We start from the raw sequence: 20404 nt of genomic DNA on the forward strand, positions 1-20404 counted from the left end.
GACTACTTAAAAACAATGATCAGAGAGTCTAGACATCATATTTCAAGAAATTATCAAGGAAAACCTGCCCTGCTATCCTAGAACAAGAAGGTGAAATATTGAGACTTTTGAAACATTCCTGGTGTAAAGTTCAGAGCTGAATGGAAAATTTTAATTTCAAATATAAGATTCAAAAGAAGCATAAAAAGGTGAACAGGAAAGAGAAATAATAAGGGATTCAATAAATCAAATTGCTTACATTTCTACATAGGAAGAGGATACTTTTAATTCCTAACAATTTTATCATTATTAGGGCAGTCTCAAGTACAGAGGGCATGGGTGTGAGTTTACCATGACAGAATATTTTCCAGAAAAAAAAAAATTAAGGTATTCAGTGGGAGAAGGGGGAGGTAGGAGAGGGTAAATTATCTTACAGAAAAAAAAAAGCATGAAAGAGTTTTTATAGTAGAAGTAAAAATAGGCCAAGTGGTTGGAGGACAGATGAATTGGAAGTGGAAGGCCAGCAAAGCTTCAAACATACTTCCATCTGAATTGGCTCAAACAGGGACAAATACACACTCTCAGTTGGGTATAGACATCTATCTTGCCCTACAAGTAGGGAGGGTGATAAAAGTGGAGGGGGCAGGTTGATAGATGGGAGGGAACACTGGGGGAGGCAGTGGTCAAAAGCAAAGCACTTGAGGAGGGACAGAATGAAAGGAAAGAGACATGGGGAAATTACATTAAATTAAAATGGGTTTGCACAAACAAAACCAATGTAGCCAAGATTAGAAATGAAAGCAGGGGAAAGTGTTTACAGCAAGTTTCTCTGATAAAAGCCTTTTTACTCAAAAATACAGATACAATAAATACAGTCAAATTTATAAGAATACAAGTCATTCCCCAACTGATAAATGGTCAAAGGATTTGAACAGTTTTCAAAGAAATCAAAGCTAAATATATGAAAAAATGTTCCCAATAACTATTGATTAGAGAAATGCAAATTAATATAACTCTGAGGAACTACCTCACACCTAATATTGGTTAATATGACAGAAAAGGAAAATGACAAATGTTGGAGGGGATTTGAGAAAAATGGAACGCTGATTGTCATGACACTGTTGTGAACAGATTCAACCATTCTGCAAAGTAATTTGGAACTATGCCCAAAAAGCTACAAAACCATGTGTATATACCCTTTAACTCGGCAGTGGCACTGCTAGGTCTGTAACCTAAGAAGAACCCCCTAAAAAGGGGAAAAGGACCTATTATTTTGTCGTGTTGTTTTAGTCACGTTAGACTTTTTGCGGCCCCATTTGGGGTTTTCTCGGCAAAGATACTGGAATGTTTGCCATTTCCTTCTCACCTCATTTTACAGATGAGGAAACTTAGGCAAACAGGATTAAATGACTTGCTGAGCTATACATCCAGTAAGTATTTGAGGCCAGATTTGAACTACAGTCTTCATGATTCAAGGTCCAGAGCTCTATCTACTGCACCACCTAGCTGCCCACAAAAATATTTATAGCAGCTCTTTAAGAGGTAGCAAAGAATTGGAAACTGAGGGGGTGCCCAGAAACTGTGCAATGGCTGAACAAGTTTCAGCCATTATGACTTATGATTGTGATGAAATACCATTATGCCATAAGAAATTACAGACAGGATACTTTCAGAAAAACCTGGAAAGACTTATATGAACTCATGCAAAGTGAAGTGAGTAGAACTCAGAGAACATTATAGACAGTAACAGTGATATTGTATGATGATCAACTGTGAATGATTTAGCTATTCTCAGGAATACGATGATCCAAGATAATTCTGAAGGACTCATGATGAAAAATGCTATGTACTTCCAGAGAAAGAACTGATGAGTCTTAATGCAGATCAAAGCATAATTTTTTTTTTGTTTGTTTTGTGGGGGTGGTGTCTGTGCTTTCAACATTACTAATAATGGAAATATGTTTTACATGACTGAACATGCATAATCTGTATCAAATTGCTTGTCTTCTGAGGGCAGGGTCAGAGAATTTGAAACTCAAAATTTTTAAAAGCAAATGTTAAACATTTTTACATGTAAGTGGAAAAAAGATATAAAAAAAAGATTCATGAAAGCGAGGAAATCAAAGATCCTTTAGGAATTTGAGTATCTACAACAAAACCCTGTTCAAACATTTATACCATGAGAATATACACACCAAACATTTCATCATTATAAAATATTAAAAGTTTTTCAAATGGTTTCCAAGTCCATGCTTCTAAGTTTATTGAAATTTTTAAGGCAAGACATAATTTCAAATATTGAGACCTGAGTTATGTGCTTGATAGAGAATGGATACTTTCTGGAATTTCAAGATCAGACACTACTGTTTCACTCTTAGAATGTTCTGATGTTTTGTGTTTACTTTTATCTGTCTTGGATATTACTGTCACATCCCCTAACTCTTTCCTGTATCTTTTTGAAGTCAGATGTTTTAATTTTTCATGAGCCAAAGGGGTATGCTCCCCATGTCCTTTGCTTTTCTGACTTATTAAGCTCTCAGAGAAGGAATGAGAAACACTTTCAGACTGTTTCTTTGAAGAGTATTTTGAAGTATGTTCACTCATTCTGGCACTTTTCTCTGAGGAACTCCTAGTATTTCTGGCAGACTCCTCTTCTTTTCTTTGATCTTGAGCTTCAACAATTACATTTGCTAAAAATGGTAATGACGGCGTGGGGACTAATTCTTTTGCTGGAACCTGTTGATCAGCGCTCTTGATTCCGTGAACTTCTTTGGAAGAAGATAAGGCCTCCTGAGCAGAGACTGGAAACTGAAAGGTGTCAAGGGGCAAGGAAGTTCTAACATCACCACCAACTTTCTGAAATTGAAAAGTACAATTCATATTAATCAAAATCACTTAGTAACAACAGCCTGAAATTTCTACTGGCTACTGTGACTTTTTAATCAACATAAAAGACATTTAACATTCAGCGGCTGATTACCCACAAAGTTCTGTGGGTCATTTCTCCTATGGGGGCCTGTCTTGCTCCTGAGAAGCTTCAAAAATTACTCAGCTATGTCTAAGAGCATATTTTTTATTGCCTATCAAGTTTCAAGAATGTGGAGAGCAGATGAAAACTTAAAAGTTATCATTTTACAAACTAATAAACTGGGTATGCTTCAAAAGTGGTCTACAATAGGGAGGGAAGAGAAAGCAGGAGGCTGGGAAAAGGAAGCTCCTGTGGGTCACCTCCATGTAGACTGACATTTTTATACATCAAACACAACTCAGTTAGTGAGTGCTCATTTTAAAAAACTGCTTAGGTCCTCTTATTAATCTGCATAACTAAAAACTGACTCTCAATCTTTTTACCCTAGAAACACATATCTATGCATACATCTACTTATAAAAACCCTTAAAAAACAAATTACTTTTTGACCTATGATCATTCATTCCTAGTACTTAATTTGTATTACTGTCCTTTTTATTCTGATTTCTTATTTTTTGCCATCCTGAAAAAGTTTGTTTATACCAGTATATGACAAATTTTCAAAAAGCTCTCAAGGTTTTTCATCTTTAAAATCTCACTTTCTTATCTTGTCAAATCTATAAGGCACCTATATACTAATCATTGATCTGGAAAGAATCTTAAGAAGTCAAGTGGCCTAGTTCTTAGTATATGAAAGTCTCAATCACCCTAGATAAAGTCCATGTATATTCCATTTTCAAAAATTTCTGTAGACATAGAATCCACTGGTGACCTAATCCAATGCTTAATTAATCTTTTGGTTTAGATCAAACTAAACTATTACCACTATATATGTCCATTTCTATTTTTTGTCTCTTTATAAAGAACTGAATTATTTAGCATTTTCCTTACAATAAAACTTTTCTTAAACCAGTAGCCCAGTAGAAATAGCACTGGCCTAGGAGTTATTTGGATTCTAGTTCAGGTTATACTAGCTGCTATGTAATTTTGGAGGCACAGCTAGGTAGCGCAGTAGAGAGAGTGCTAGGCCTGGAGTCAGGAAGACTCAGCTTCCTGAGTTCAAATCTGGCTTTTAACCCTGCCACCACCCTGGTCCTCACCCTCATGACCTTGCACCTGGACTAGTGCAATAGTTTGCTGGCTGATCTCCCCACCTCAAGACTCCTCTCAGCCATGCTTATCCTCCACATTGGTTATAAAAATGATCTCACTAAACTGCAACTCTGCTAATGTCACCCCCTACTTAATCAACCTCAGCGGCTCTCTATTGCCTCCAGGATCAAATATAAAATCCTCTGTTTGGCATTTAAAGCCATTCATAACCTGGTTCCTTTTCGCTATTCTAGTCTTCTCACATTTAACAACACCTCCCTTCTCTTTTCTCTGCCCCTCATGAGACTCAGTGACCCTGGCTTCCTTACTATTCCTTACATATGACTCCATCTCTCAACTCTGGGTATTTTCACTGGGTGTGCCCTGCTCCTGAAACTGTCTCTCTTCTCAGCTTTCCTGACTTCATTCAATTCTCAGCTAAACTCCAATCTCATGTAAGAAACCTTCCCTAGCTCTCTTTATATTAATACCAGTGCCTTTCCTTGGACAGCTCCCATTTTTCTGTATCTTATTTGCACATAGTTGTTTGTATACTCTCTCCTTCATTAGGTAAACTCCCTGAGAGCAAGTACTATTTTTTGTCTTTTTTTGCATCCCCAGAGCTTAGTACTGTGTTTGGCATACAGTAGGCACCTAAAAATGTTCACTTGACCTGTTGAATGGGCATGCTAGTAGATACTAACATATTAATTTACAGTCTGAATTATATAAATAATCATACTATTGTTGTTGTTTTCTTTTCTTTTTTTTTTTAAAGCAATCGGGGTTAAGTAACTTGCTCAAGGTTACACGGCCAGTTATTTCTGGGTGTGGTGCTGAGTGTCTGAGCCCGGATTCAATCCAGGTCATCCTGACACTGGAGCCGGTGCTCTTACTCCCTGAGCCACCTGGCCGCCCCTAAGCAAATGGGATTAAGTAACTTGCTCAAGGTTACACGGCCAGGTGTTTCTGGGTGGGTGCTAAGTGTCTGAGCCTGGGATTCGATCTCCAGGTCGTTCTGACACTGGAGCCGGTGCTCTTACTCGCTGTGCTACCTGGCTGCCCCTGTTGTTTTCTTGACAAAGATACTGCAATGGTTTACCATTTCTTTCTCATTTTACAGACAGGGAAATGGAGGCAAACTGGGTCAAGTGACTTGCCTAAGGTCACAACAGCTAGTAAGTGTCTGAAGCCAGATTTGAGCCAAGAAGCTAAGGCTTCCTGACTCCTAACCCAGCACTTGATCCACTGCGCCACCTAGCTTTCCAATTATATTATAGTTTAAGACATATTAAATAAAAACAACATGAAGAAATTAATAACGGATAATAATGTAATTTTAATAATATTTCACTACTTATAATGTACTAAAATAAAGTGAACACTAAGGCTGCATTTGCAAGGTTAAATCATGAACCTGTTATTGAACAGATCTCAGTAATATCTTCAATGATGAAAGCATTCTTTATTACATTAGGGTGGATGACACCAAAATGAAACAGAGAAAAGGCATGGTGTGAAGTGGGTGCACCTGCTCCTCGTACACTTTCACTTACCGGGATGCTCTGCATTTGTCCTGGGGTATTCTGATTAGGCTCTGGCTTTTCTTCAAGTGCCTTCTTTTCTTCTATCAGTATAGCATTAACTGTAGAATTCATCTGGGGATGATCTAGGAAATCAAAATCTGACTGATTTATACCAGCTACTGTGGCGAGCTGCCCAAGTCTAGAAGAAAGATTGGGTGAGGGTAAGAATCAATGGTTATTATAAATGCACATAAATGTCTGAGATCAGAGCAAAGAAAATTACTAAAATGGAGTCTCATATTTGGCCTCGAAATGGGGTCCTTTTCCTACCTAATTCACCACAAATTATCTTATACTCTCTTGGGTTTGCTGTCCAAATTTTGAGAACAATTTTCTAATAAACTATGGTGAATAGCTATCACTTCCATTTACCATAGTTTGATCTCACACCTGTCAGTTACTGCTTTCATAGGGTTATTCTTGAATGAATATGCTTTCTCTCTAACCCTTTAGAAATGTAAATTTGACACACTGTGTATTAATTTTTTAGTGTAATCCAATATGATTTTCAATTTGATGGAGCTTTACCCATATCAGTGGGGAAGACAATTTGTTTTATTTGCAATTTAGTTGAATACTGAACCTTCCTTAGGCAAGTGATAAAAATTTCAAAAGCTAAACTTAAACCAAGGGAAGAAACAGCATGTAACCTACCCAGCATCTTTAAGGAGATCTAAAAAAGCGTGGAACTTTTGGAAAGATGTCTCAATACTACCCAAAACACCGTCATCTTCCAAAATCATGGTTGCCAGTGACTGTGCATGAAGAGCTTCAGATAGAGAGAAATTTATATTTCGCAACTGGGAATTTTCAAGTTCCAGCTAGGAAAGAATATAATTGTCATTCATTGTAAACAAAAAACAAAGTTTAAATGAAGAAACTTGTTGTACTCCATCAAGTCCCACAGTGAAAACAGATACCATTCTCCAAAATATTGGGGTAATAGCATAAAAACTCAAATTCGTTTTTTATTTATTAAATTTTTCTTTTTAATGCAGAGAAGGGCACATCTCTTCTACCAACAGCTATTAGAAACTACTTTGCAACTTATGTATTTCTAGAGAGCTGTCTGGGCACCCAGAGGTCTAGTGACTTGCCTGTGGCCAGGAAAGCAGTATATGTCAGAAGTGGGATTTGAACTCATCTTCCTGAGGCCTGTCTCTGAGGCCAACTTCCATGATACCTCATCTAAGTGATTATACAGAAAACTTGTGATTCTATAAGCCTAAATGATTACACAACCAAAAAAAATTACAGCGACTGGTTCAATTCATACCAGGTCTCCAGAAAATGCGTTAGAAAAATAGCTAAAGGGGCGGCTAGGTGGCACAGTGAATAGAGCACCAGCCCTGGAGTCAGGAGGACCTGAGTTTAAATCCGGCCTCAGACACTTAACACTTACTAGCCGTGTGACCTTGGGCAAGTCACTTAACCCCAATTGTCCTGCCTTCACCCTCCAAAAACCAAACAAAAAAAAGCAAATAGCTAAAACATTCTGTAAATTGGGAAATGAAATTAAAAGTCTGATTTTGGGAAAATATACAGAAGTTCAAACGAACCCAAAAAGTTTAAGGAGAAACAAGTGATGTGCTACTTTTGTGTCTCTAAAACATTCTTGCATCTAACTAAAGCTTCTCTCTGTTGCTCATTGAATTCAGTGTCACCTTTTTAAAGGCCCTGTGTTCCAAGGTTCTCCATCAGCCCGCCAATCCTGTCACTGGTACACCACACTGCTCCTACTTCTGCTACGTTCTTTCATCAGATTGCTGTGTTCATCCCTTCGTCTATGCTCTTGCTCATGCTACCATTTCTGCTGTGCTTCTGTAGGTACTTTATAAACTACATCTGCAAAATGAATGCCCTTCAATGGCTTCCCACAAGGCCAGGATTCCTAATCCTGAGCTACACTCTATTGGTTTGTGCTTCCTTTGGCAAATTAATACTATCTCTTCTTTATTATTTTATAGTTGCTTTAATATCTAAGAGGTCCCACATCTTCCTATGCAAATTATAAACACCCCAAGATTGCTTGTCTTAAATTTCATTTGCATTCTCTATGTTTCTCTACATATTGCTGTACACCAAACTGGTGCTTAATGAGTAAATAAAGGCAAATAAATTACCGAAATAACCAAGTTGTTTGGTCTTATATTTTAGATTAACTAAAGGAATACATACATGAATTCCACACTAGTGTTAACAGTGACCAATTTTCAAATGTACTTTCTAATTTAAACTTCATTCTAACAGGCCTAAATATCTCGGCTCAAATACAAATCCCAACACCACAAATGCATCTTAATCTTACCTCAGTTACTCGTTTGTCAGCCTTGACTCTCATAATCCTTTCTGCTTTTAATTGTTCTATGCACTCTTCCAACTTCTCCTGTGGAAAACCAGCAAAGTTATTATACTTTAGAAAGACCTAAAAAGGGGAAGATCTTAGTCATAGACTCTTTGGGCCTCAAGGGTTTGATAGAGTGTCTTTAAGGCTTCAATCAGCTCTAAAAATTGACATTTGAAGTAAAAGGTAACATAGGCCATCAAGTCCAATCTGCTAATTTAAAGACAAACTCATGTTCAAAGAAATTCAACTTTTTTTTCAGGCAGATTACACAAGTCAATCAAAAAGCACTTACAAAAAGCACTACTATTTTTTAGGCACTGGGGATATAAAAAGGAGGCAAAAATCAGTAGCAGCCCTCAAAGAACTTTCATTACCTAACAGGACAGAAAACATGTGAACACATATATACAAAGCAAACTATGCACAGGATAAACAGGAAACAACTGAGAAAAGATCTTGGAATTAAGAGGGGTTAGGAACAACTTCCTATAGAAGGTGTGGTTTTAGTTGAGCCTTCCAAGATGTCAGGGAGGCCAGCTGGTGGAGCAGAGGAGGGAGAGCCTTCCAAGAATGGTGGGCAGGAGATAATCCTGTAGCTAAGAAGAGATGGAAGGAGGGTGTCAGAGCAAGTATGTGTGTGTGTGTGTGTGTGTGTGTGTGTGTCTTTGTGACATGACTGGCCCTACATTTTAGGCAAATCCCTCTACTGGCTGAGTGGGGAGAGACTTGAAGCAGACAGACCCACTAGCAGATATAATCCAGGTGTGAGGTGAGGAGAGCCTGCATGGAGTAGTGTCAGCATCCGAGGACAGGAGGCCTATTCAAGGAATGTTGCAATCAACAAGTCTTAGCAACAGACTGAATATGGAGGGTATGGGGAGAGAGAGAGATGGTAAGGAGTCCAGGACGATTTCTAAGTTGTAAGTCTGAGGAGTGAGGAGGATGGTGTTGTCCTCATGATAATAGGGAAGGTACGTCTGGGTTTACAGGGAAAGATGAGTTGTTTTGGATGTAATGAGTTTAAGGTTGAGTTTACTGGACATCCAGCTCGAGGTCTAAAAGGCAGTCTGAGATATTAGATTGGAAGTCAACAGAGAAATCAGGGCAGGATAAATAGATTAAAGAATCATTAGCACAGAGATGATAATTAAATCCATGGAAGCTTATGAGATCACCAAGTGATGCAGTATAAAGAGAGGAGAGAAAAGGGCCCAGGACAGACTCTGAGGGACACCTATGGTGAGAGAGCTTGTTCTGGAGGAAGACTCAATAAAGGAGGCAGGGAAGGGGTGGTCTGTTAAGAGGAAAACCAGGAGAAAGTATGTCCTGAAAACCTAGAGAAAAGGGAGTATCAAGGAGTGGTCAATAGTGTCCAAGGCTGCAGAAAGGTCAAGGAGAAGACCATGAAAAGACTGCTGGACTTGGCAACTAAAAGATCACTTTGGAAGGAGCAGTTTTGGTGTAATGATAAAGTCAGAGGCAGATTCTAAGGGGTGAAGAAGCAAGAGGAGGGAAAGCAGAGGCATCTACTGTAGACAGCTTTTTTTGAGGAGTTTAGCTCCAAAAGGCAGAAGAAATATAGCACCATAGCTAGCAGGGATGGAAGGATCAAATTAGGCTTGGTTTTTTTTCCTAAGACAGGGGAGTCATGGGCATGTTTGTAGGCAACAGGAAATAGGCCTAGTAGGGAAAGAGGGGAACTGAAAATAGGTGAAAGAGTGAGGATGACAGAGGGGGCAATATGCTGGAGAAGGGATGAAATGGGATCACTAGTACAGGTACAAGGGTAGTTGGGGTTAAGTGATTTACCCAAAGTCACAGGACTAGTTTCTTGTGCTAAGAGAGGACAGATTTGAACTCAGCTCCTCCTGATTTCAGGGCCAGTGCTCTATTCACTGCACCACCTAGCTGCCCCGGAAATCCATATTTCTATAAATCAAGTAACATTTTTCCGTTATAATTTCAGATATCTTTCATAGTATTTTCTTGTTGATAGCCAATTATCAGTGGCTCTTACTACAAAGTTTTTTCACCCTATCTTTTTAAGTTATTCATCTATGAAATACTTAACTGCCACCCTAGTAGTTTATGGAAGTGAATCCTTTTGTAAAATAAAAAGTCCACATGATGCAAATAACCTTGGCCTCCGGTATCTATTAGTTAAATTTAAATTGCTATATACCATGTATTCTTAAGGCAGGCACACTATAGAATGTAATCTGATTCTCCAGCCAACACTGATACAAACCAGGAAAATAATCAAAGAAAATCATGCATCTTTCACTCTCAATTACGAAAAGCACTTAAATCTATAAAGTCTTATAAACAAAAGAACACTAAAATGATGTCTTTAACGCTTTCACTCTTGCACTTAAATATCATCTCTAATACAAACAACTGAGAAATTTGTAACCAGAAAACCCCCCACAATGGTTTGGAGACTGGTTTTCAAATCTTACCTCACAAAACCTTAGAATGAATGTACTCTTTTGGTGAAAACTACCTTTGTCAGTTCAGAAATATCACACCTGTTAAACATCTAAAATAAACTTCAATCCATTTAAGTTTTCATTCAGCACAAATTTTAGACGTAATGAGCTCCTGAATTCACGATCCCACTAGGTAACATGGCACTTCATCTTATTTATCCTCCCACTTTTTCATTTACTACATTATCTTTTTCACTGTGGGTTCAATTGGTCCACTTGCATAGCTATAAAAGACACTCACAACATAGATCAATGGAGATCTACAAGCTAATCATTCAAATGCATAGCATAGTTTGGAGAATAGGTTTTCTTCTTCTAATGGGCCAAATAAATCCTTGAGGAATTATGGATCATCCATCAAAACATTATCAGCAAATACTAGCAACTTTGTACCTCTCCTTCTATAGGGGCTCCCTTTAACTTCAAACATTTCTTGCTTTTGCTTGATATCAACAATCAAAACATTGCCAAACAAGGTTATTTCTCTTACAGCTTTTAAGTAATCTGATGTAAGTCTGATATAAGCAGGGGAGAAATTTTAGAGAAGCCATTAACATCATAGGTTCACAGGAACTTCAGAGGCCATCCTGACTAACTTTCATATTTTAAAAATAAGGAAATAGGTCTAGGAAGGTTAAGTGATTTGGGCTGGTTTTACTGAATTATTTGGTTTTTTTTTTTTGTTGATAACAAACAAGTACAATGGGATCTTGGATTCTTTACATTCTTCAATCAAGTGTGTGATAATAAAGATATAGTCCTCAGTGAAATATCACTTGCAAAAACCAGCCTGTTCCCTTATGAATAATCCCAGCAAGGAGTATTGATATATAAATACATTAGTCTCCTATAAATTTTATATAGATATCAAAGTGGGAATATAGCTTGGTAGTTATGGGTGATCTCCTGGTTACCTTTTTTGGTCAAAAGAATCTGAGATGGTTTTTTTCCCCCCACACCTTTGGTAAATTCCCTTTTTCAAAGACTGCAAGCAGCAATTCCTCTGCTATGATATTTGGTCTACTTTTCTTCAGTGACATTTCCAGTGCATGTCTAGGACTGTTAACTCATTTTAAAAGTTTAAATATGGTAGTTCCACATGGTAAAAAGACTATAAAAATCTTTGTAGATCTTTTCCTAAGGTAATGTGTTTGTTTTCCTACTCAAAGTTTAACCTTTATATCTTTATATTGGGATGACTGCTTATCTGGGTCATTCATTAAGGATTCAACAAACTGGTTTTTTTCCTTCCACTGTTTCATGAAGCATAAACACTCTTGAATCCTCCACTGTCCACAGGAAAACTAGTTTATACTCTAAAATGTTTTCCTTGGCAGTCAAATCTTTCTATTTGGCAAGTCAGACAAGTGTTTGTTGACAAAGGTGGTTTTTGGATTCTTCATACCTCATAATTAAGGCAGTTCAGTTTCGTTTCTTTTTTTTTTGGGGGGGGGGAGTTCCAATTAAGAAACTTATTTAAACAGATCAAACAGAACAGGTGCCTCCTTGTCTCCACACTTAGAAGGTGTTGGGTCTCTTGGTAGTAAAGCATGGATTGTGCTGGTGATGCAAAACTCTGCGGGGCAGAGGGAACTTGATTTTGGAGTCATGAAACTGCCTGACTGCAGGCCAGAGGCATTTGCTGGCAGGAATTTCTTCCGCTTTCATGATCTGGATGGAGTGGGCATGGCACGGTGACAGGCTCCCGTATCTTGGTAACAATGAACGATGGCACCAGCAGTGGTCAGGTCCCTATGCTCCCTGTACATATTGTGGGTCCCACTCCTGGAATCCATAGCACAGCCAGATGCCAAAGTTTTTCACTCTAAGAGGGAACTTTTCAAAGACCTTTCCATAGTATATGATTTCTCCAGAAGACTTCATCTTTTTCAGCTGGTAAACAAAATACCAAAATTGGGACTTTGCTACAACATGATAGGAGCAAAGATTGGCATCTGATAAAGAGGCGGCACTGGGCTCTTGGAGGTAGGCAGGCAGTGTCCAACTACCTTATACTCTTTCGGGGTGCCCGAGGTTTTCATGGTGCTGCCGCCTCACTCCTCGCCAACCCACAAAAAGAAGGCACAGTTTCATTTCTTAATTTGCAACTTCAATAACTTGTTTAAATAGATCAGGTTGAAATTATTTTAACTGGATTCCATGTTTTTCCACATTCCTATTCTTTCTGTTAACTTTATACTAATTTTGATCTTTTCTCTAACCAGTTAGTAAAGAAAGGTGATTCAGGTACAACTTTTGCATTAGTAAAGAGTAATTTTCTGTCAAAATATATTCAATTTCATTTTTTGTTATTTGGTGTTTATTATTTTTTTTCTTTTTTAAAAGAAATCTTTAGCTCTTCTGGCAAGTCTTGTTGGGCTTGCGTACAATCTGCTTGTAGATGTTTTCTCGTCACTATCTTCTTGCGAGGTGAGCTTTCCTGTTACCATAGTAGCTTTTTATTGGCAAGTTCTTTTTGTTACTGTTTGTTTGCTCATTTTCTCAGCCTAGTTCCTGACTTTCCACTTTATGATAGGGTTCAGCTCTGCTCACCTGGGCTGGGGGAAGGGAAACTGGAAGGGGGAGGAGTGCACTGTCCCCAGCTTCAGACTTTTTCACACTGCTTTTTTCACAACCACTTCTAGGGTGAGGGTGTGGGGATAGATTCTAAGGTAGTATGATGTAAAGGAGAGATGTGGTCACTGCTCTCCTGGTCTGCATTCTGGTACTTACCAGGAAGGTCCCCTGCTCCCTTTCAACCACAAGTGCCAGTGCTCCTTTCTGCCCTGGAAATGTGACTGAAGCCCCTGTTCTCTCTTTGCCCTGAAATTGCAAAGAGGGCTCCTGCTTATGACCACAAGCTCTCCTCTCTGCCCTGGAACTGAAGTCCAGACCTGGGTAATGGGCAAGGGAGATGGCAAGCATGGCAGAGTCTTGTACCCAGTGCCACCAGGGGAGAACCCTATAATTTCTTTCTGACCAAATGTCCAAACTCTTCACTGTCTCTGGGGAGGGAGAATTCCAACTGTTGCTACTGCTTCTGGTATTCTCCCCACCTCTGGGGGCCACACCTGGTGTTGCTGCCACTGGGCTCTGAGCTAGCCCCTACCCCCATTTCACAGACCTCTACCTCCAACCTCTTAAGTTGTCTTGGGCTGGAAAATGTCTTATCCTGACCTTTTGTTGGCTGTACCACTCCACAATTTGATTTATTTTAAAGCTGTTTGGAGGGGAATGCTGAAAAGTTCAGCTTGAATGCTCCCTCTTCTCAGACATCTATCTGGTATTTATCATATTCAGAACTCAGAAGCCTTCTGAATTCATGATATATCCCTGCGAATCATGAGGCTTCTATGCAATTTACAAGTCCTTGGCTCTCTTATTTTTAAAGTATTTTCTTCTTTATTCACCCATGTCTACTTTTGCACTGAAAACACCAAGTATGAAATCATATTTCTTTAATTTGGAATATCTCATCCAACTATATGTAGAATTTTTCTCTGCCTTCAGCTTCTGCAATATATGTTGGCATATTTCCTCTAATTATTTTGATGGTGGTTTTTCTCTAAATAGTTATCATGAGCACTGCTAAATGAGATAACTATGTAAGTCCCATGAAATGATATTTCCTGTTGCTTTTTAATGTCAGATGAAACTACTACAAAAAAACTATTTCCTTCTCAAAGAAACTTGTAATCCTTTGGTTTTCTGCTTTTGTTTATAGGGAGAATATCAAGAACAAAACAACAACATCAAAACAAATATCAAGAACAAAACAAAAAATGCAGTTCCTCCAGTAAGTTCCACTTACAAGTCAGTGAACAAGGTTCTCGCATTCAGAGTACTACTACCATTACTAATAGCTAACATCTCTATAGAATGCACTATGTGTCAGACATTGCTCTATGTGCTTTACAAATTATCTCATTTTATCTTCACAACCACCTTGGGAGACAGGTGCTACTACCATCCACTTTTTACAACTGAGGATACTGTGACTTGCCCAGGGTTACATAGAAGGAAGCATCTGAGGCTAGATTTAAACCCAAGTCTTCCTAACCTCAGATCGAGTGCTCTAGTTAATGTTTATAGTCAGCCTAAAATCTGTATGGTTTTTGGCAACCTCTGTTCCCCGTTCTGTACAACTTTGTCACCTAATTTCTAGGAACAGAGGGTGACACAGGAAAAACTACTATTTTATATTTCTTTACTTCATGGGTTGCTATGGACAAAGAATTCATCATCAAGTGGCCAGTCAACTGGTTACTAGCCTCTACTGTAGCTGCCTGGCCCCCTTGGGAAAAATCTTCACCCTGAGGCTGGCTTAGCCCTGTCTCCATCACTCTCTCCATCAGGCTCAGTCTCAAGTTCACTCCACTCCACCTGCATCAAGAAGGTACTCTCTTTCCTCCGCACCACCTTAATACTTAGTAGAGTACTCACAACATAAGTGCTTAATAAATGCTCATTCCTTCCAGCCACCCATCCTTTGCCAGGCTAGTCATTAGAAATTCTAGACTTTTCAGCATGGCAGAATATGTCAGAGTTTGTACTCCAACTTGCGCAGTCTCTGAGAAACCTTAGTCATTCAGCTCCACAAATCACAGACTTTGAAAATAATAAGGGATTTCAACAGCTATCCAGGTCCAACCCATACACAAAAGAAATTCCCATTATAACAAACCCAACAATGAGGCATTTCTAGTTTTTGACCAGCTCCTAAATGATAAATGATTACTAGGTAACATAATGAAGAGTTCACTGCTCCTACAAAATTAGTAACTGCAAGGCTAAAATCTAAATTACATTATTCTTGATTGGTCCTAATTCTTTACTGCCAAGATAACCAATTCAAAACTCATGATTCCTTTTGGTAGAGATAAAGGGATAATTTTTTCTTTTAAAAATAAATATTCTCTGGGGCGGCCAGGGAGCACAGCGAGTAAGAGCACCGGCTCCAGTGTCAGGATGACCTGGATCGAATCCCGGGCTCAGACACTTTGCACCCACCCAGAAACACCTGGCCGTGTAACCTTGAGCAAGTTACTTAACCCTGATTGCTTAAAAAAAAAATTCTCAATAATCATATAGCTGGATGATCAAATTAATTTTCAGAGAAGAGCCAAGGAATTAAATTTACATGATGATCCTAACTTTACTATAAAAATGTATAGACTCTGGAAGTCCTCATGAAAGGACCTAGCATATTACTGTGGAAATTTTGTAAAATATAAGCTTACAAAGTGAAATAAAACTATCCAAATCTTAAAGACATACCTGTATTTCATTTATTTTGTATGGTGTTAGGCTAGTTTTTTCAGGAAGAGATTCTAACATAGTATCTTCTGACTCTTCTGTTTCTGAGCATGATGGGGTTTCCACAGTTACTTTCACAGGAAAATCCATTTGCTTAAAGAAAATAATAGGACACTGTTTAAGCAAGGTTAAAATGATCAAATATTAAGGTACATTTCAGAATTATTTCCAAACTCTGCGTAAAATTTCCTTATCTGACATCTTCATTATGTAATACTTGACAGTACATTATTTGGGTAATATGACAAGCAGATGAATGTGTAAATCCATCTACAAGTACTTTTCTTCCATTTCATCTTAGAGATACAAGATACAATTATTAATAACCATACTGAATGTAATGATAGTAGTATAATATACTTTTTGCAGCTGGTTACACTGTGATTAGCTAATTTCAACATTTTGAATCATACTTTTCTTTTAACTTCACATAAGTAGTGGAAGTTGGGTTTAGGATCACAGAGCTGAAAGAGGCTTCATGGATGAGTTAATTCAAATCTCATCACTGGAGAAACCTAGGGTCTGGAGATTAAGTGAACTGGCCAAGGTATATCCCGGATTTATTAAGAGGAAAGCCTGTAAAAAGACAGTTAATTTAAGTTGCAAAGCAGCGGGTAGGAAGCAGACATTGTTGTCTGGATGGAGAAAGAGTGCAACAGAGTTCCAAACATCTGCAATAGCCACCCAGGAATTTTTAAAGATACACATTGCAGATAATAAAAACAGCTCACTGGGAGGTAAGTCTTCTTTTTCCCCAAAAGATTTATTTACAGGTTGGAATCTGGAAATTAAGGTTAAATGCATAAATACTGATAATTTCAACTCAATTCAAAATGGTTTCAGAAAGATATGATACAACATATTTAGAATAAAAACAAAGCAAAAGAGCATCATATTTTAGTTTGCTTGAGATATACATAAGATGCAACATTTTTTTTTTCTCAAGGAGGCTTGTGGGACAGTGTTTGCTAAGAGGTAAGTCTTCTAAGGAACAATCAACCGGAACAGAAAAATTAGGACAAAAATTCCCTCTCAATCCCCGAAAATGAAGTATGATAAGTATTAGCATATTACCTGAACTGGCCAAGGTAAATCTTGTGTTTTAATCAGTGGAAATCCCCTAAAGAGACAGTTAATTTTGGTCACATTTTAATATAAAAACACTGGAATTTATAATAACATATCATAGCACATTAAACTTACATCTCTGGAGAAGTATCTATTTTATATAACTGAATTTTCCAGATAAATGAACCTTAACCCTTAAAGTGTCAAAAAAAAGTTTAAAGGTCTAAGTATTTTTAAGTTTAATATTTCACACACCCTTTTCTTTTCTGAAAGAATACAGTCAACATAATTTAACATTTTCTTGACTATCATTATAAACATCAAGATAAGGCCTACATTGAATAACCTTAAACTACAATATTTTAAAGTCTTCCCCCCGACCCCTGCTTTTTTCCTTTAAAAAACAACAGGGGTGGCTAGGTGGCACAGTGAATACAGCACCAGCCCTGGAGTCAGGAAGACATGAGTTCAAATCTGGCCTCAGACACTTTAACATTTACTAGCCATGTGACCTCGGGCAAGTCACTTAACCCCAAGTACCCTGCCTTACCCCTCCAAAAAGCAAAACAAACAAAAAACAACCAAAAAGCCTGATGTGTCCAAACTTTAATGCTGGAAAAGGTCAGAGAGATTATTTAGTCAAGGAGTTTTAAATCTGAGGTGCATTAAAACTTGTCTTTTAGGATATTTTAATAACTCCATCTCAATATAATTCATTTCCTTTGTAATAAAAAATATTTTATTTTGTGCATTAAAAAACAATGTGAGAAAGGATCTACCCACAAGTTGTACCAGACTGCCAAAAAGGTCCACATACACAAAAAAGATTAAGAACCCCTGTTCCAGTCCAACTCTGGTTACATAAGTGAAGAAAGGGAGGCCTACAGAGGAGATGGTGCCCCAAGGATACACATAACCAAGCTTTTTTTGTCTCTTTACCGTCAGCTGTCATTCTATATTACTGTCAGTATAACTACCCACAATACCACAAATATACTGTTTTTAATCTGTTCCCATTTAGCTTATTGCTTCTCATCTTCTCTGGATTGGAATCTAGACAATTAAAGTTGTTACAACTATATATAACGAGAGAGTTCGGACGCTGAAAGAAAGCATGACAAGTTCTTATTAAGTCAAGTGAATATGCTCCAATGCACTAATATTGTCAAGCCATTTTAATATGTCACAATTTATAATACAGCATTTATTATATGTAAAATACACTTAGACATATACTAAAATGTATGTACCTGAAAATATTTTCATATGAGCAGCTAAAAAGACCTACAGTGTCATTGAAATCTATTAGAAGGTAAGCTCGTTGAGGAAATTCTATTTATTTTTTGTCTCTTTATCCCCCAGTGCTTCAAAAATTTTTGTGCTATAGAATTAAAATTTTTTTCTTATGAAACAAAAACAACTTCACTTCAAGTTCAAAATTATGTCATTAAGCCTTTTTAAAATAACTTTTGAGGAACTTGCCTGAGTTTGTCCCCCAATCACTTCCAATACCTATGAAAAAAAGACTCTAAACAAATTTTAGAGCCATAGAACCCACAAAATGACAGATTGAAATACATATCCAGCTGAAGACAGCCTGGCAGGCCAACAGGAAGGGTCTATTGCACTGGGCTAGCAGCGAAGCACAGTCCCAGTGAACCGCGCCAGCACAGATGAGGCCAGAGAGGAACTCAGAGGACTGAATCTCCGGCAACTGTGGTGGCTTCCAGATTTCTCAACCCACAAACACCAAAGACAAAGTAAAAGGTCACTGGGGAAACTCTGATGGACCTGGGTGAGAGAAGAGAATGGTCTGGCCCCAAGCCCCAGTGGCTGTGGATGTAGGAGTGGCAGCAGTTGCTGCTTCCCAAGTTCCAGGCCCACAGATGGTAGAGGGATCAAGCTGCTGATCAGAGGGCAATTGTAGGAATCTCTTTGCTGGCACTGAGGCAGGATTATCTTGCTTTGCCCTGCTTGGATCTGGGCCACAGTCTTGGGTGGCAATCCTGGGGTAAGAAGGGGTGCTGGCGTGACAGCTGTGCAAAACCCCAGAAATTTGGGATACAGCACTCTCCACTCTGGAAGCAGTGTCCTACCTGGACAAAGAGCTCAAAAGTCAAGTAACTGGCTGGGAAAATGAGAAACACAGGAAAAAAAATCAGACTATGGAGTCTTTCTTTGGTGACAAAGAAGATCAAAACACAGAACCAGAAGAAGACAACAAAGTCAGAACTCCTGCATCCAAAGCCTCCAAGAAACATATGAATTGGTCACAGGCCATGGAGGAGCTCAAGAAGGAGTCTGAAAATCAAGTAAGAGAAGTAGAGGAAAAATTAGGAAAAGAAATGAGAATGACACAAAAAAATTATGAAAAACAAGTCAATAGCTTGCTAAAGGAGACCTCAAGAAATATTGAAGAAAATAACTCCTTAAAAAAATAGACCAACTCAAATGGCAAAAAGGTCCAAAAAAGCCAATGAGAAGAAGAATGCCTTAAAAAGCAGAACCGGACAAATGAAAAAGGAGGTCCAAAAGCTCACTGAAGAAAATAATTCCTTCAAAATTAGAATGGAGAAAATGGAAGTTAATGACTTTATGAGAAATTAAGATATTATAAAGCAGATCCAAAGGAAAGAAAAAACAGAAGATACATGAAATATCTTATCAGAAAAAACAAATGATCTGGAAAACAGATCCAGGAGAAATAATTTAAAAGTTATTGGACTACCTGAAAGCCATGCTAAAAAAAAAAAAAGAGCCTAGACATCACCTTTCAAGAAATTATCAAGGAAAACTACCCTGATATTCTAGAACTAGAGAGTAAAACAGAAATTGAAAGAACCCACCAACTGCCTCTTGCAAAAGATCCCCAAAAGAAAATTCCTAGGAATATTATAGCCAAATTCCAGACTTCCCACATCAAGGAGAAAATATTATAAGCAGTCAGGAATAAACAATTCGAGTATTGTGGAAAGACAATCAGAATAACACAAGATCTAACAGCTTCTACATTAAGGGACAGAGGGCTAGGAATATGATCTGACTTCTGAATAAAAATAATTTTTACAAACTGATCCTTTTATCAGAATTGAAATCTGATGATTTAATTTTCTTCCCCCAAGGCTAAAATTCTCTGCCCCCCCCCCAATTTCATTATAAAAATTGCTAAGTAAGAATACCAATATGGCTTCCACTTGGGTTCAAAAGATATGCAATCTGACAAGTTGTCTGGCTCATATTTCCTATGATCAATATTTTTCTTACATTATAAGGACAGAAGCTAAAAATACCTGCTCCGGCTGGCACGTTCCGCAGTACGCCAGGGCAGGAAACCATACATACCAGGTGGTAATGACTCTGGAGGATAACAATCTTTACTACACAAGTGCTTTCTTCCTGTACTTAGAGGCTTCACTGTTGTTACTCCTAAATGGTTTGAAGAGGCATTAAAGGAAAAGAATTAAAAGCAACATGAAACATGTAAGTACATGTAATTAGATTAGCGCATATGTATACACCCTGTTAAAAGAAAATACACATGTAGCATTTAAGCTAATAC

The 20404-nt window shown here is 38.0% G+C and overlaps 1 protein-coding gene across 3 annotated transcripts in view; it reads right to left on the reverse strand.

Moving 5' to 3' along the window:
- Positions 1-803: 803 nt before the first annotated feature.
- Positions 804-20404, reverse strand: part of CEP78 (centrosomal protein 78) — a 41198-nt gene continuing 21597 nt past the window's right edge. For all 3 annotated transcript variants that reach the window (XM_069105554.1, XM_069105537.1, XM_069105546.1), the window contains 7 exons: positions 20136-20271; positions 16852-16897; positions 15739-15870; positions 7934-8011; positions 6280-6446; positions 5596-5764; positions 804-2835 (listed from right to left, as the gene is read on the reverse strand). In XM_069105554.1, coding sequence (XP_068961655.1) covers positions 2290-2835; positions 5596-5764; positions 6280-6446; positions 7934-8011; positions 15739-15870; positions 16852-16897; positions 20136-20271 — 1274 coding nt within the window. In that variant the 3' untranslated portion in view covers positions 804-2289. The remainder of the gene's footprint in view (positions 2836-5595; positions 5765-6279; positions 6447-7933; positions 8012-15738; positions 15871-16851; positions 16898-20135; positions 20272-20404) is intronic.

The sequence above is a fragment of the Petaurus breviceps genome, unplaced genomic scaffold (assembly GCF_028583685.1).
Source record: "Petaurus breviceps papuanus isolate PSGF00001 unplaced genomic scaffold, PetGlider_PUasm1.0 138, whole genome shotgun sequence".
NCBI classification, from domain to species: Eukaryota; Metazoa; Chordata; class Mammalia; order Diprotodontia; family Petauridae; genus Petaurus; species Petaurus breviceps.